The 13610-nt window shown below is 55.0% G+C and overlaps 1 protein-coding gene across 3 annotated transcripts in view; it reads left to right on the top strand.

Moving 5' to 3' along the window:
- fnip1 (folliculin interacting protein 1) overlaps nucleotides 1-13610 on the top strand; it is a 195368-nt gene that overhangs the window by 112625 nt on the left and 69133 nt on the right. For 2 of the 3 annotated variants that reach the window (XM_072512466.1, XM_072512467.1), the window contains exons 6-7: nucleotides 713-801; nucleotides 3197-3286. In XM_072512466.1, coding sequence (XP_072368567.1) covers nucleotides 713-801; nucleotides 3197-3286 — 179 coding nt within the window. The remainder of the gene's footprint in view (nucleotides 1-712; nucleotides 802-3196; nucleotides 3287-13610) is intronic. The other variant, XM_072512468.1, reaches the window with a different exon arrangement.

Raw genomic sequence — 13610 nt, 5'->3', positions numbered from 1 at the left:
TATTCCCATGTAAAGAGAAAAAGGGAGTTAATAAAAAGGGCTTCAGTACACTGGATTGTGGAGTCAATTCCAGACACCATAAGTATGATATTACCACATTTGATGTGTTTCCTGTAATAGTAAGCCTAATAACAATTCTTACTTTTAAGAGTGAGATTTTAATCAAATGAATGGTCCACAATCAGATCAGCCATGATCTTATCAAATAGCAGAACAGACCCGAGGGGCAAAATGGCCGACCCTGCTCCTAATTTGATCGTTCATATCTTTCTTCAAATTTCAGGTGACATCGATGCACAGACCACGATTTATAAATTTACAGCCTGCTCTAAGGTTTCTTCTTGGAGGCAGTTTGGCAGTAGAAATGTTGTGTAGGAATCTCCCTTGACGTCATAGATTGCACTGTTTGTAGCACCTCATGTTATGATAAAATTAGGATGAGAGATGCAGCCGCATTGCTTACTCCCACATTGCCCATAGGCAACAACTTTGAAGCATAAATTGAGAGAAAGGGAAGCGATATAGGCCTTTTTAAGTTTACTGCTATTCTCTTAATAGCCTTTGAAGGTGAGGAACATTTCAGAAGGATATTACTTTTTTTTCAACTGAGCAGTGTGGAACAATTCATAATTCACATTTTGCTCTTTGTTTCAGGTGACTTTGTTGATGTCCTTTGGTGAAGATTCATGTGTGTATTTTTAATTGTTTTAAGGTTACAAGACAGCCTGGAATTTATTAATCAGGACCATACTGCTTTAAAACCATACCCAGATCAAAATGTTCTGATCAACAGCCTTATAGGTAAGTTCATCAGTTTTGAGGTATGTAAATATTGACACATTCAGATGTGTTCATTTGAAAGGGAGTCAAGATTACAGTTGTGACTCTATAATGATGCTCTTTAGTTGAGGATCTCAACTCGGCAGTTAGCAGATAAGTAAGCTTGTGCAACACTGACTTGGAATGTTGTGTGTGGATATCATGTGCTGTCTGTGTACATCTATTATGTTGGCACATTATGGTGGCAGACCTCATATATCTGATGGAAAAAATTCTGAAGATTGACCCAGTTGCTATTGGGAGATATTACTTGGATGGTGGGATATCCTTGCCATTGATTTATTTCAGCACAGTGCTCCCATCATAATTTTCAGAATGACCATTAGCTGCTGCTAAATTCTGCTTCTCCCTGATGGAGCTGCCATTTAGTCAGCCATCTGAATGCACTTTTAAGATTCTGCTCATTAATCTGCTCCTAAACAGTTCTTGATAGTTATTATCTGCTTTGGAATGTGGGGTCGTTTGGAGTCCTTTGCTCTAAACTGACATGCGTTATAATGGTAGCATAGAACTCGGTCAGCCTGTACCTGAACCATGCTGGTCCTTAGTGTCCCAAGGGATTGTTAATTGACCAGGCAATCTGGTTTACCATTAAGATTTGATGAGATGGGCCTGTTATAGATGGTTGCAATTCTTCCTGCTAAGATAAGCCCCAGACCTCAGTGCCCAACTGGTACCAACGTCATTCCTTGTCTTGTAAGGTAATCCTAGCTTACCTCTGCCTATATTCTGGTAAACTGCACAGTCTTAACTGGTTAAACTCTTTAATGGCATCCCTATACAAAAAGAGTGGGGGACAGATGTCCATAGGCCCAAGCTGCTACCAACCTGCACTTAAACTTAGTGGCACCACAATGAAGGCTTCATTTTTCTCCACACATTTCTTGAGGGTATGCCTAGCCCTCCGCTTCTTTTAGAGACGAGGTTCGCCATTCTGAGATACTGCACATGTACTTGTATCCAACCACACACGTACTTGTATCCAACCATTGTGTGAGTATTGTGTGATTTTCTGTGTTTCAAAGAGCCAATACCGACAAAGATGAACTGAATGGGGTAGTTATGGGCTGAAGGTTTCTGTGATTCGATGGTGTGTAGCCTGTGCATCTGTGTTTTATCCTCCAAATTCAAAAGAGAACCTTTTTTTCCCCCTCCTCCTTCATTATGGTTAGCATGGTAGATAAGTTCCATTCTCCAGGCCTTTGTCTCATTCTGAATCCACCATTGGTACTTAAGAGAAAACAGCCCAAGGATGAAATGCCCCTTTGATTTATTCTTTCTCCGTTTCTACATTATTGGAGTGACCACTGTTAACAAGCCTAGTGCGCAAGCTTTCTGATGAACTGATGTCAGTGATGATGTGTAGTGACATGCATTGGTCCTTCAGGATGTTGTGACACCTTGACTTTTAGTGTGAAGTGAGATCTGGTACTAATTTATCAAAAAGATTAAAGGGCAGAGCACAGACTAGAATCTAGATAACTACAATCCGTGGTGTATTTTCTCATGTTGAAGCTAGAGGTAGTGAAGGGGTGAAAATATAAAAATACATTGTCTCACGTGGATGCAATTATGCCCAGAGCCCATTGCTTTTTGTTTTTGTTGTCCTGTTTCGAGCTTTTTGTTCCAAATTTCTGTTAACCCATTGAAGACTTGAAGAATTGAAAACTTTTGAGTTGTGTATAATACAGAATATTATGAAAAACGACTTTGGTTTTACATGCCAACTTTTAGTCAGGTGCATAAATTTCTTGCTTGATCCACCTGATCTTTTGTTGTTGTATTTTGTTCCAAGCAAATGTGATGGGGATAGATTGATTTATAACCCGGAGGGCAGAAAAGGGCTTTTTTTGTACCTTACATTTATGATCGGAATTTATATTCAATGAAACCAATCTTGCACAGTTACCAAGGCATAATGAAATACGTTTTCTTTCTCACCATTGAGTCAGTTTTTAACATTAAATAGTGAGGTATTTTTTTCTCTCATTTGCTTTCGTACACATTTTTAAGGGATCCTCAAAAAGTCTGCTGGTTGTTCATTTGAACTTGGTGAATTTTATTTCTCAAACGATTTAATTTTCCGTCACAAATGGGCATGCTGTTTAGATAGGAATGAAAGTTCATTTCTTTTGAGCCTTTTTCCTTTTCAAACCAGGCATTTGATGTGGAATGAATGGAAAAAGTAAATTTTGACCCAGATATAATTCTGTACTGATGTATATTTTATAACTCTAATTTTCTTTTTGATTTCAAAAGGAACTCCATGTGGTCTTCTAACTTTTATGTTTGATGGCTTTACTAATCCTATGTCTGTGTTGTTTTTTTCTATTTTTGTTACAAATGTGCTCCGTAGGTTTTTCGCAGCTTTGCAGCCCTAGGCGGGCACCTGGTGTTTCTGAGCCAGCACCGCTCCGCCTGATCCGGAGCGCTTCTTTCTTTGCAGGTTTGCATAGCGTCTGTGGGTTCTGGACTCTGTGACAGGATGCATTAGCTGAGCATGCACACTATTTGTAACTGTGGAAATGAGGTTGTTAATTTCTGTAAGCTGACAAAACGAGACTGTTTGGCAAGTTCCAAAGAAGGCCAGTTCGCCATCTTTTGATTATTCCTAAAGGTGATGTTAGGAGATCATATGTTAACAGCTTATTAGATGCCCTGGAGCTACATTGATTATGTGAAAGAAAAATATCAATGTGTGTGTGTGTATATCGTTCACCCTCTTCCTATCACACTGGGTCTCCTGAGTCTCCCCTCCCCTTCCTTCTCTGTCACCCAGCTCCAATTTGTTTTACACTCATTTCCCCCTCTCATATTTACAAATTGAAATATTCTCTCCACATCCAGCTATCTAAGCCATTCACAATTATAAGCACCTCTTTCAGGTCTCCAAACTGTTCAATCTATCCCAATAGCTATAATCTGTGCATTGCAGGCACCCTCCTCAACTGGCCTGTGATTTGATGGGCTTTGTGTAAACCTCATTTCCACATACATGAAATGGGTTATATAAATTATTTTAAGATACCTGCAGGAAATCATTGCATGTGATGGATATTGTTTTTCATTAAAATCAAGTGTTTGGAAAATGGTACAGGCTTAAATGTAAATATTATTCAAGGATTAATCTATTTTTACAATACTTCATTTACCAAATTTCCAACATCAAGACACTCTGATATTTCTTCAGGGTGACTGCTGAGGTTTTCAGAATGTTTCAGATAATTGTCTGCTGGTTGCTAGTTCACGTCTTTTTATTTTCTTAAAGCTGGTGCTTCTCCTGACCACTGTTAAGTAATGGCAGGCTGGTACGTGGCATCTTGAATAGCAAACCTTAGTCCAACACATGTTGGCTGAGGTTTTTCAGCACCGTTATTGTGCAAAAATGCTGAAAGTGTGCTCTACTATTCAGTTCATACCATCTGCTATGAACAAGAACCTAGTCTTTTTGAATAAGACTAGGAGACTGTAATTTAATTGTGGCTTAGCCTTGTGGCAGTTGATCTTGACATCCGAGATAGGTTCTGAGTTCAAAGCAATGACTTTGAGACTAACTTGGTATGGTTGGGGTAATGTCTCAAGATGTTTGCTGTAAATTAAAAACACAATGTAGATGTTCATAAGGGGAAGTTAAATTTGGCTAGTTTTTCTTAATGGTCGAACAGTCTTGCAACGCAAATTGTCTTAAGCCTACACAAGAATCATGGCCACTTAGGCAAGCCATGCACCATCAAGAATCAATATCTTAAAAAGAGAAGAAAGTTGGAAGAACAATTGATAGTGATAGAGAAAATACCAGGTAGAAGATTGAGCAGTTCTAATGTATTGCTGCACTCCTCTTCCAAGCACAAGTGCATAGTTCTCTAAGCTACTGGAAAAGGAAAGCAGCACCCAGCACATGCAAGTGGGCAGGCTGCTCCAATTGCTACTATTGGAAAATTCAAAGTGCTATTGATAAAATTTTGCGCCTCTGTTTCAAACCTAATGAAATCTTTTACTATTCTTGATATGCCGTGGATGTCAGAATTACACTGCACAGTTACTCTTTTTCCAGCAATAGAGCTGCTTTGATCTTGTGCATAATGATCCGTTGTGCAGTGAGACTGTGAAAGGTTCCCTGGATAATTTGCAGATGTTGGGGATAGGGGGCGTCATTCTCCGACCCCCCCGCCGGGTCGGAGAATGGCCGTTGGCCGCCGTGAATCCCGCCCCCGCCGAAGTCTCCGAAGGGAGAAAAGTCGGCGGGGCGTTAATGGCGCCGCTGCCGCGGAGAATGTCACGGGTCTGCGCAAGGCAGCCGATTTTCGGCCTGCCGATATTCTCCCTTCCGGATGGGCCGAAGTCCCGTCGACGTGATGACCGTTCACGTCGACGTGAATCAAACCTCCTTTTCATCGGCGTGACCCGGTGCTCCAGGCTCACGCCGACCAGCGAGGAGGTGAGTGACGGCCTGGGGGGTTGGCTCTGGGCAGGAAATGGCGTGGCCGCAGACTGATTGCGTGAGGAGAGGTGTGTCTCGGCTTGTGTGTGTGTATGTGCGGCGGGGGGGGGGGGTGGTTAGAGTAGGCTGGGCTCCGGGGGAGTGCCGGGAGGGGGTCCGTGCCGGGGTGGAGGTTGGGGGTTGGGGGGGGTCCGTGCCGGGGTGGAGGTTGGGGGTTGGGGGGGGGGGTCCGTGCTGGGGTGGAGGTTGGGGAGGGGGTCCGTGCTGGGGTGGAGGTTTGGGGGGGGGGGTCCGTGCCGGGGTGGAGGTTGGGGGTTGGGGGGGGGTCCGTGCTGGGGTGGAGGTTGGGGGTTGGGGGGGTCCGTGCCGGGGTGGAGGTTGGGGGGGGGGGGGTCCGTGCTGGGGTGGAGGTTGGTGGTTGGGGGGGGTCCGTGCTGGGGTGGAGGTTGGGGAGGGGGTCCGTGCTGGGGTGGAGGTTGGGGGGGGGGGGGGTCCGTGCCGGGGTGGAGGTTGGGGGTTGGGGGGGGGGTCCGTGCTGGGGTGGAGGTTGGGGAGGGGGTCCGTGCTGGGGTGGAGGTTGGGGGGGGTCCGTGCCGGGGTGGAGGTTGGGGGTTGGGGGGGGGGGTCCGTGCTGGGGTGGAGGTTGGGGGTTGGGGGGGTCCGTGCCGGGGTGGAGGTTGGGGAGGGGGTCCGTGCCGGGGTGGAGGTTGGGGGGGGGGGTCCGTGCTGGGGTGGAGGTTGGTGGTTGGGGGGGTCCGTGCTGGGGTGGAGGTTGGGGAGGGGGTCCGTGCTGGGGTGGAGGTTGGGGGGGGGGTCCGTGCCGGGGTGGAGGTTGGGGAGGGGGTCCGTGCTGGGGTGGAGGTTGGGGGTTGGGGGGGGGGGGTCCGTGCCGGGTGGAGGTTGGGAGTTGGGGAGGGGGTCCGTGCCGGGGTGGAGGTTGGGGGGGGGTCCGTGCTGGGGTGGAGGTTGGGGGTTGGGGGGGGTCCGTGCTGGGGTGGAGGTTGGGGAGGGGGTCCGTGCTGGGGTGGATGTTGGGGGGGGGGGGGGTCCGTGCTGGGGTGGAGGTTGGTGGTTGGGGGGTGTCCGTGCTGGGGTGGAGGTTGGGGAGGGGGTCCGTGCTGTGGTGGAGGTTGGGGGGGGGGGTCCGTGCCGGAGTGGAGGTTGGGGAGGGGGTCCGTGCTGGGGTGGAGGTTGGGGGTTGGGGGGGGTCCGTGCCGGGGTGGAGGTTGGGGGTTGGGGAGGGGGTCCGTGCCGGGGTGGAGGTTGGGTGGGGGTCCGTGCTGGGGTGGAGGTTGGGGGTTGGGGGGGGGTCCGTGCTGGGGTGGAGGTTGGGGAGGGGGTCCGTGCTGGGGTGGAGGTTGGGGGGGGGGGTCCATGCTGGGGTGGAGGTTGGGGAGGGGGTCCGTGCTGGGGTGGAGGTTGGGGGGGGGGGGGGGGGTCCGTTTCGGGGTGGAGGTTGGGGGGGGGGGTCCGTGCTGGAGTGGAGGTTGGGGGGTTCCGTGCTGGGGTGGAGGTTAGGGGGGGGGTCCGTGCCGGGTTGGGGGGGGGTCCGTGCTGGGGTGGAGGTTGGGGAGGGGGTCCGTGCCGGGGTGGAGGTTGGGGGGGGGGGTCATGCTGGGGTGGAGGTTGGTGGTTGGGGGGGGTCCGTGCCGGGGTGGAGGTTGGGGGGGGGGTCCGTGGAGGTTGGGGGGGTGGGGGGTCCGTGCCGGGGTGGAGGTTGGGGGGGGGTCCGTGCTGTGGTGGGGGTTGGGGGGGGGGTCCGTGCCGGGGTGGAGGTTGGGGGTTGGGGAGGGGGTCCGTGCCGGGGTGGAGGTTGGGGGGGGGGGTCCGTGCTGGGGTGGAGGTTGGGGGTTGGGGGGGTCCGTGCTGGGGTGGAGGTTGGGGAGGGGGTCCGTGCTGGGGTGGAGGTTGGGGAGGGGGTCCGTGCCGGGATGGAGGTTGGGGATTGGGGGGGGTCCGTGCTGGGGTGGAGGTTGGGAGGGGAGGGGGGGGGGTCCGTGCCGGGGTGGAGGATGGGGGTTGGGGAGGGGGTCCGTGCCGAGGAGGGTGATGGGAGGGCAAATGAGTTGGTCCACCTGGCCAGGTGCCAGCCACCAACAGTTGGACCCATGCGGTCCATGCCACCTGGCTGGGGGGAGGAGGGGATATGGGCAATGATGACATGTCGTCGTTCCCCTCCCCCCCCCCCCCCCCCCACCAGGCCGTCATGTTTTCAGACCATCCAGCGATGTTGGCCGCCGTGGTGGCAGCCGCTCATGTCTATGTTGCCCTGGATGAGGAGGAGGAGGAGCGAGCCAGAGAGGCGGCGCAGGCTGCCGCAGAGGGGCAGGCGGCAGCCGCCCAGGCTGGAGGGACACCTGACCGACAGGACGAGGAGGGGGAGGAGGACGTCGCGGCCCCACGGCAATGGAGGCACCCGAGGGCGCCCCGTGTGTACCGGCCCCGGCAGTCATACCAGGACCTCACGGACCGGGAATGCAGGAGGAGACTCCGGATGAGCCGGGAAACCATGGCACACATCTGCCACCTGCTGGCACACCTGTCACCGCGTGGCACTGGCGGGGGACACCCTCTCCCCGTGTCCGTCAAGGTTACGGTGGCCCTGAACTTTTATGCAACGGGGTCATTCCAGGCACCGAGTGGGGACCTGTCCGGCATATCGCAGACATCGGTGCACCGGTGCATCCGGGCAGTGACAGATGCCCTTTATGCCATGGCGCACCGCTACATCCGCTTCCCCGTGGACCGGGCCAGCCAAGATGCCCGGGCCGTGGGCTTCTCTGCCGTTGCCGGGTTCCCCATGGTCCAGGGCGCGATCGATGGGATGCACGTCGCCGTGCGGCCACCTGCAGATAACAGGGCCGTGTTCACTAATAGGAAGGGGACCTATTCGATGAACGTACAGGTGGTCTGCGACCACCGCATGATGATCCTGCACGTCTGCGCCCGTCGCCCAGGCAGTGTACACGACTCATTCGTGTTGTCGCAGTCATCCATCCCCGGCATGTACGAGGGACGCCATCACCGGCTGAGGGGCTGGTTGCTGGGCGACAGGGGCTACCCATTGCGATCGTGGCTGATGACGCCTATACGGAGGCCACGCAATGAGGCGGAGAACCGCTACAATGATGCCCATGTAGCGACAAGGGGAGTGATCGAGAGGTGCTTTGGCGTGCTGAAGATGCGTTTCAGGTGCCTGGACCTCTCTGGGGGCGCCCTCCAGTATCGGTCAGATAGGGTCGGCCGCATCCTTGTGGTGTGCTGCGTCCTGCACAACATAGCCCAGCAGAGGGGCGATGTGCTGCAGGCAGAGGAGGGCGGAGTGGAGGAGCAGCAGGAAGAGGTGCAGTCCTCCCCAGATGAGGGGGATGGGGGCAATGGTCAGGGCAGACTGGGTAGACACAGGCGGGTGGCTGTCCACCGTTACCGGCTGGCCCAGCGGGCACGGGACAGACTGATAGCCGCCCGCTTCACTGACTAGATGGGCGTGGGAATCGGGTAGTATGGCCACAGACCGCACACCATGGCAACAGCCGACCACCCACCCAGCACCCTCACCCCCCTCCCCAACCCCACACACCCCACCCGCATGCACAACACCCCCCCCCCCCCCCCCCCCCCCCCCCCAATTGCCGATCCACCGGCGGCACAACGGGCCGGGCTCACCCAGTTGCGGGTGGACGCGTGTCTATCTCAGGCCATGGAGGATGATGACAACCCGCCCTGCGATGAGCTCCTGGCTCTACATCGTTGGACTATGTCTGACCCATGGCCACAGTACCACCATCCACCCGGACCATCCCTGCATGCGGCTGTGACACTGCAGCGCACGGTCCCGTCCTCTGCCCGGGGGATGTTGATGGCGGCCCAGGGGGAAGGGGGCAGACTCACCTGGGGCTGAGGTAAGACCACCCGTCACACACACACTTGCGCTCAACGTACATGACACGCCCGCACACTTTGGACAGAGCACAAAGGCAGCTTCGGTAGGTGTAACATTGACTTTAATAACCAAAGGAGTTCATGCACATGACCTAGCCCCTAAAACTCATCTGTGCCCTGCACCCGTGCCAACTTACTCGGTGTCTAATTGTTTGGCCTTACGGGCCCTTTGACTACGTCTACGTGGTTCCCCAGACGGTACAGCAGAACTGGAGGTGGACTCCTGTGATTCCTGCCCTCTGACACTGGATCCCTTTGGCGGCCGTTTCCTGGGGCGTCCTGGCCTAGATGGGCCAGGCTGCGGCCCGGGCGACTGGGATGGCGAGCTACCAGCCTGTCCTGCCCGTTGCCCACCCGATGCACCTGGGACGGAAGGGGGGGGAGTCCGAGGTGTCGCGATGTACCGGGAGTTCCCCTACAGAGGGAGCCGGGACGGACCACACCACCTCCTCCTCCCTCGGGGTGCCCGATGGCCCCCAGGCCTCTACATGGGTGGGGGATGCGAACAGACTGGCCATCCGATGCGCCCCCGACATCTGGCGCTGCCAGTCCTGGAGGCCCGTGCTGGTATCGACAGGGGTCTGCAGGTTTGCAGCCATGGAGCCCAGGGTGTTGTCAAACCCTGTCTGTGACAGTGCGACGCCGGCTCGCACATGGCCACTGGCCCTCAGCGATGGCCTGCAGAGACTGGGCCATGGCCTGCAGAGACTGGGCCATGGCCTGCAGAGACTGGGCTATGGCCTGCTGAGACTGGGCTATGGCGTTGAGCGCCTCTGCCATCTGGCGCTGGCACTGGCTCATGGCCTCCTGTGAGAGGGCAGCCATTTCCTGGGCCACAGACGCCGCCTGCACGGAAGGCCCCAGGCCTCGCAAACCGTTCCCCAGGTCTGACACCGTCGCACCCATTGCCTCCACCGCGGACGCCACCCGTGCGGTGTCAGCCTGGGTGGCACGCATGACCGGGACCACTCCCAGCTCCTGGACGCGGGTGGACTCCTCCACCTGCGACCGCAGCCGCCGCAAGCCACCCGTCACCCTATTGGCTCATCTCCGTGTCGGTGGTTGCATCGGATCTATGTGTGGGTGTGGTTACTGCAGGAACCCGGGATCCATCTGGGCGGCAGATGTTCGCTTGGCCTGGGCTGCCCTCCGACCGCCCGGTCCCTCTGCTGCTCCTACCTCCACCTGCTGTACCGGGACGGCTGTGTTGTGCGCACCAGTGAGTGTACCAGACGCCTCATCACTAAAGTGCCCAACCGTGGTGAGTGTTTCTGCGATGGTGGAGGGTGTTGGTGACAGCAGTGGCGTTGTGTCGTGCTCTTCGTCCCACTCTGACTCCATGGCACTTTGGGGCGGGGGTTCGTCTTCACCCATCCACTCTGAGTCACTGTCCGGTATTTTGTCGTCCCGGGTAGGGCTGTCCCGGGTAGGGCTGTCCCGGGTAGGGCTGTCCCGGGTAGGGGTGTCCCGGGTAGTGGTGTCCTGGCTCGGATGTGACGGGGGCCTGTGGCTGCCCCCCTCATCGCTGGGTGGTCGCTCCCGCACGTGACGGGGGTGTCGTCTCCCTGTTGCTCCAGGTCTCTCCATCTCCCGTGGTGTGCGAGGGGCATCCTGCGGGCGTCGCATGCTGGAGGGTCCGGGTCTCTCCGTCTCCCGTGGTCTCCGAGGGGCATCCTGCGGGCGTCGCATGCTGGAGGGTCCGGATCTCTCCGTCTCCCGTGGTCTCTGAGGGGCATTCTGCGGGCGTCGCATGCTGGAGGGTGCGGGTCTCTCCGTCTCCTGTGGTCTCCGAGGGGCATCCTGCGGGCGGTGTGCATCTGCGGGGATGGGTGCCTGGACGTTTGGTCCTGCGATACACAATGAAGCATGCATGGTTAGACATCAGGCAGTGATCAGGTGATACGGGGGAGGGGGATATGGGGACGGGCTGTTGGTGGCTCACTTGCTCGTGGGCCCCCGACCTCTGCATCAGCAACCTCCCGGTCCTCAGGTCCGCCAGCCAGTTCCAGGGCCCTTTCCTCGTGTACGGTCAGTGGCCTCTCATCAGCGGGCCCTCCTCCAGTCCTCACATGCTCCCTATTGTTGTGTGCGCGCTTCTCTTGTTCGGGGGGGGGGGGGGGTGGTGACAGGGGTAAAAGGCAACAGTGTTAGGCAGGTATATGAATGCACGCCATCGGTTGCGCGTGCATTGCAGAGGTTAAGGTTAGGGCTGGATTCACTTGGGGATATGGGGGAGGGGGGATATGGGGGAGGGGGGGATATGGGGGAGGGGGGGGATATGGGGGAGGCTCACCCTGCCTGCTCTGACGAGGTCGTTCACCTTCTTGTGGCACTGGGTGCCTGTCCGTGGTGTCAGGGCCACAGCGGTGACGGCCTCTGCCACTTCCCTCCACAGACGCCGGCTGTGGCGTGGGGCAACTCTGCGGCCGTGCCCGGGATACAGGGCGTCCCTCCTCTGCTCCACCGCGTCCACGAGCGCTTCCACATCGCGTGACTCGAACCTTGGGGCTGAGCGACGGCCAGCCATCCAGTCGGGTGTTGCGGTCGGGTGTTCTGGTCAGGTGGGGGGGAGCTGCGCGGCCTTATGAGCCGTCACGCCGTGCAGCGCCTATGACGCTGCACGGCGTGAACCACTGCGCAAGCGCGGATCCCGTTATGTCGCTGCTAGCCCATTTCGGGCCGGAGACTATCGTCCCATTTTTATGACGTGACGCAAGTGGGATTTGCGCCGTTTTTTGCGCCGATCGGCGGACTTTCCGCCGATAACGGAGAATTTCGCCCAAGCTTTTCCATGCCTGGTTTTAAGCAGCACTGCCAAAAGCTTTCATCACTAGTTCTGTTGTAATATAAGGCTTAAAAGAGGAAGAGAAATGCTTTAAAATAAAATATTTTAGCTTGAAAAATGACAATTCAATTTCATATTGATTTACAATCTAAGTATTTTAATACACAATTAGAAAATAGAATTAGATGGAAACAATTATCCAATTTGTTCTTTGTCTTCTCTTTTGGATCTCACACTCCTTTTTGTTGCTGATGTCAACGCGTTGCCCAACACTCACTCTTTGAAATGAAGCTTTTCTTCCTCTCTGTCTCCAAACTCATTGGTGAATATTTGTTCTCCAATCATCATCTTCCTTATGTGACATGTCCAAAATCTGATGTAAAACATGTTTCTATCTAGCCGAGAAAAACATTTATTTGATACAGAAATGCAAGAAAATCATTTTTTTTAAATCATCGCACACACTTAGTTTGGATGGAAAAAGCACATTTCTTTTTAATTAAGGGGTAATATAGCATGGGGGGGCAATCCCCCCAATATAATATAAGGGGTAATCCACCTACCTTGCACATCTTTGGGTTGTGGGAGCAAAAATACAGGGAGAATGTGCAAACTCCACACGGACAGTGACCCAGAGCTGGGATCGAACCTGGGACCTCGGCGCCAGTAATGCTGATTACTGCGCCACCGTGCTCCCCAAGGAAAAAACACATTTTGAAGTACTTCTGCCTAATTGCAAATTAGGTTTTCATCTCTTTTTAGCGTGGCTAGTGGCTTGTTTTCCAAAGAAAATGTAGCTGTGTTTATGTATATTACAGAGTGCAGTGAATGAGTTTTCCGAAGATCTTGCCACCAATCCTCAGCTTTTAAGTGTGTTTGGTGCATATCGGTAATCGCAATCTTTCCATCTATGTAACCTGATGGACATGCAGCAAATCCGTTTGGGGTGGGGTAGCTTCATATGATGCAGTGTTGTGGATAGCTGAGGAGACCTTGGGCGCGATTCTCCACTTCCACGCCGAAGTGGCCGCGCCGTCGTGAACGCCGTCGAGGTTCACGACGGGGCGAAACGGCCCCGGTGCCGACCGATTCAGGCCCTGACAACGGGCCAGGATCGGGGCCGCGTCGTCTACACGCGCCAGGCCTTGTCGCCCGCGTAAAAGCGGTGCTGCATAGATGACGCGGCTGGCGCCGCATAACGGGCGTCATCTGTGCATGCGCAGGTTGGCCGGCGCCAACCCGCGCATGCGTGGTTGCCGTCCTCTCTAAGTCCGCCCCGCAAGAAGATGGCGGACGGATTTTGCGGGGCGGCGGAAGGAAGGAGGTCCTCCTTCTGAGAGGACGGCCTGACGATCGGTGGGCACCGATCGCGGGCCACCCCACATCTGAGGTACCCCCCCGGTGCAGGATCCCCCCCTCGCCCCCCCGCAGGCCACCCCCCCCAGCGTTCACGCACCGCTCACAACTGCAGGGACCAGGTGTGGACGGCGCCGGGGGGAACCCGCCATTTTGGCCTGGCCGCTCAGCCCATCCGGGCCTCAGAATAGCGGGGATGCCGGAGAATCACCATTTTCGGTGTCTCCGGCGATTCTCCGGCCCGCG

The sequence above is a fragment of the Scyliorhinus torazame genome, chromosome 7, assembly GCF_047496885.1.
Source record: "Scyliorhinus torazame isolate Kashiwa2021f chromosome 7, sScyTor2.1, whole genome shotgun sequence".
In the NCBI taxonomy this organism is placed as follows: Eukaryota; Metazoa; Chordata; class Chondrichthyes; order Carcharhiniformes; family Scyliorhinidae; genus Scyliorhinus; species Scyliorhinus torazame.
Note: the sequence above shows the minus strand (reverse complement) of the source record. Positions and strands in the feature narration are given on the sequence as shown.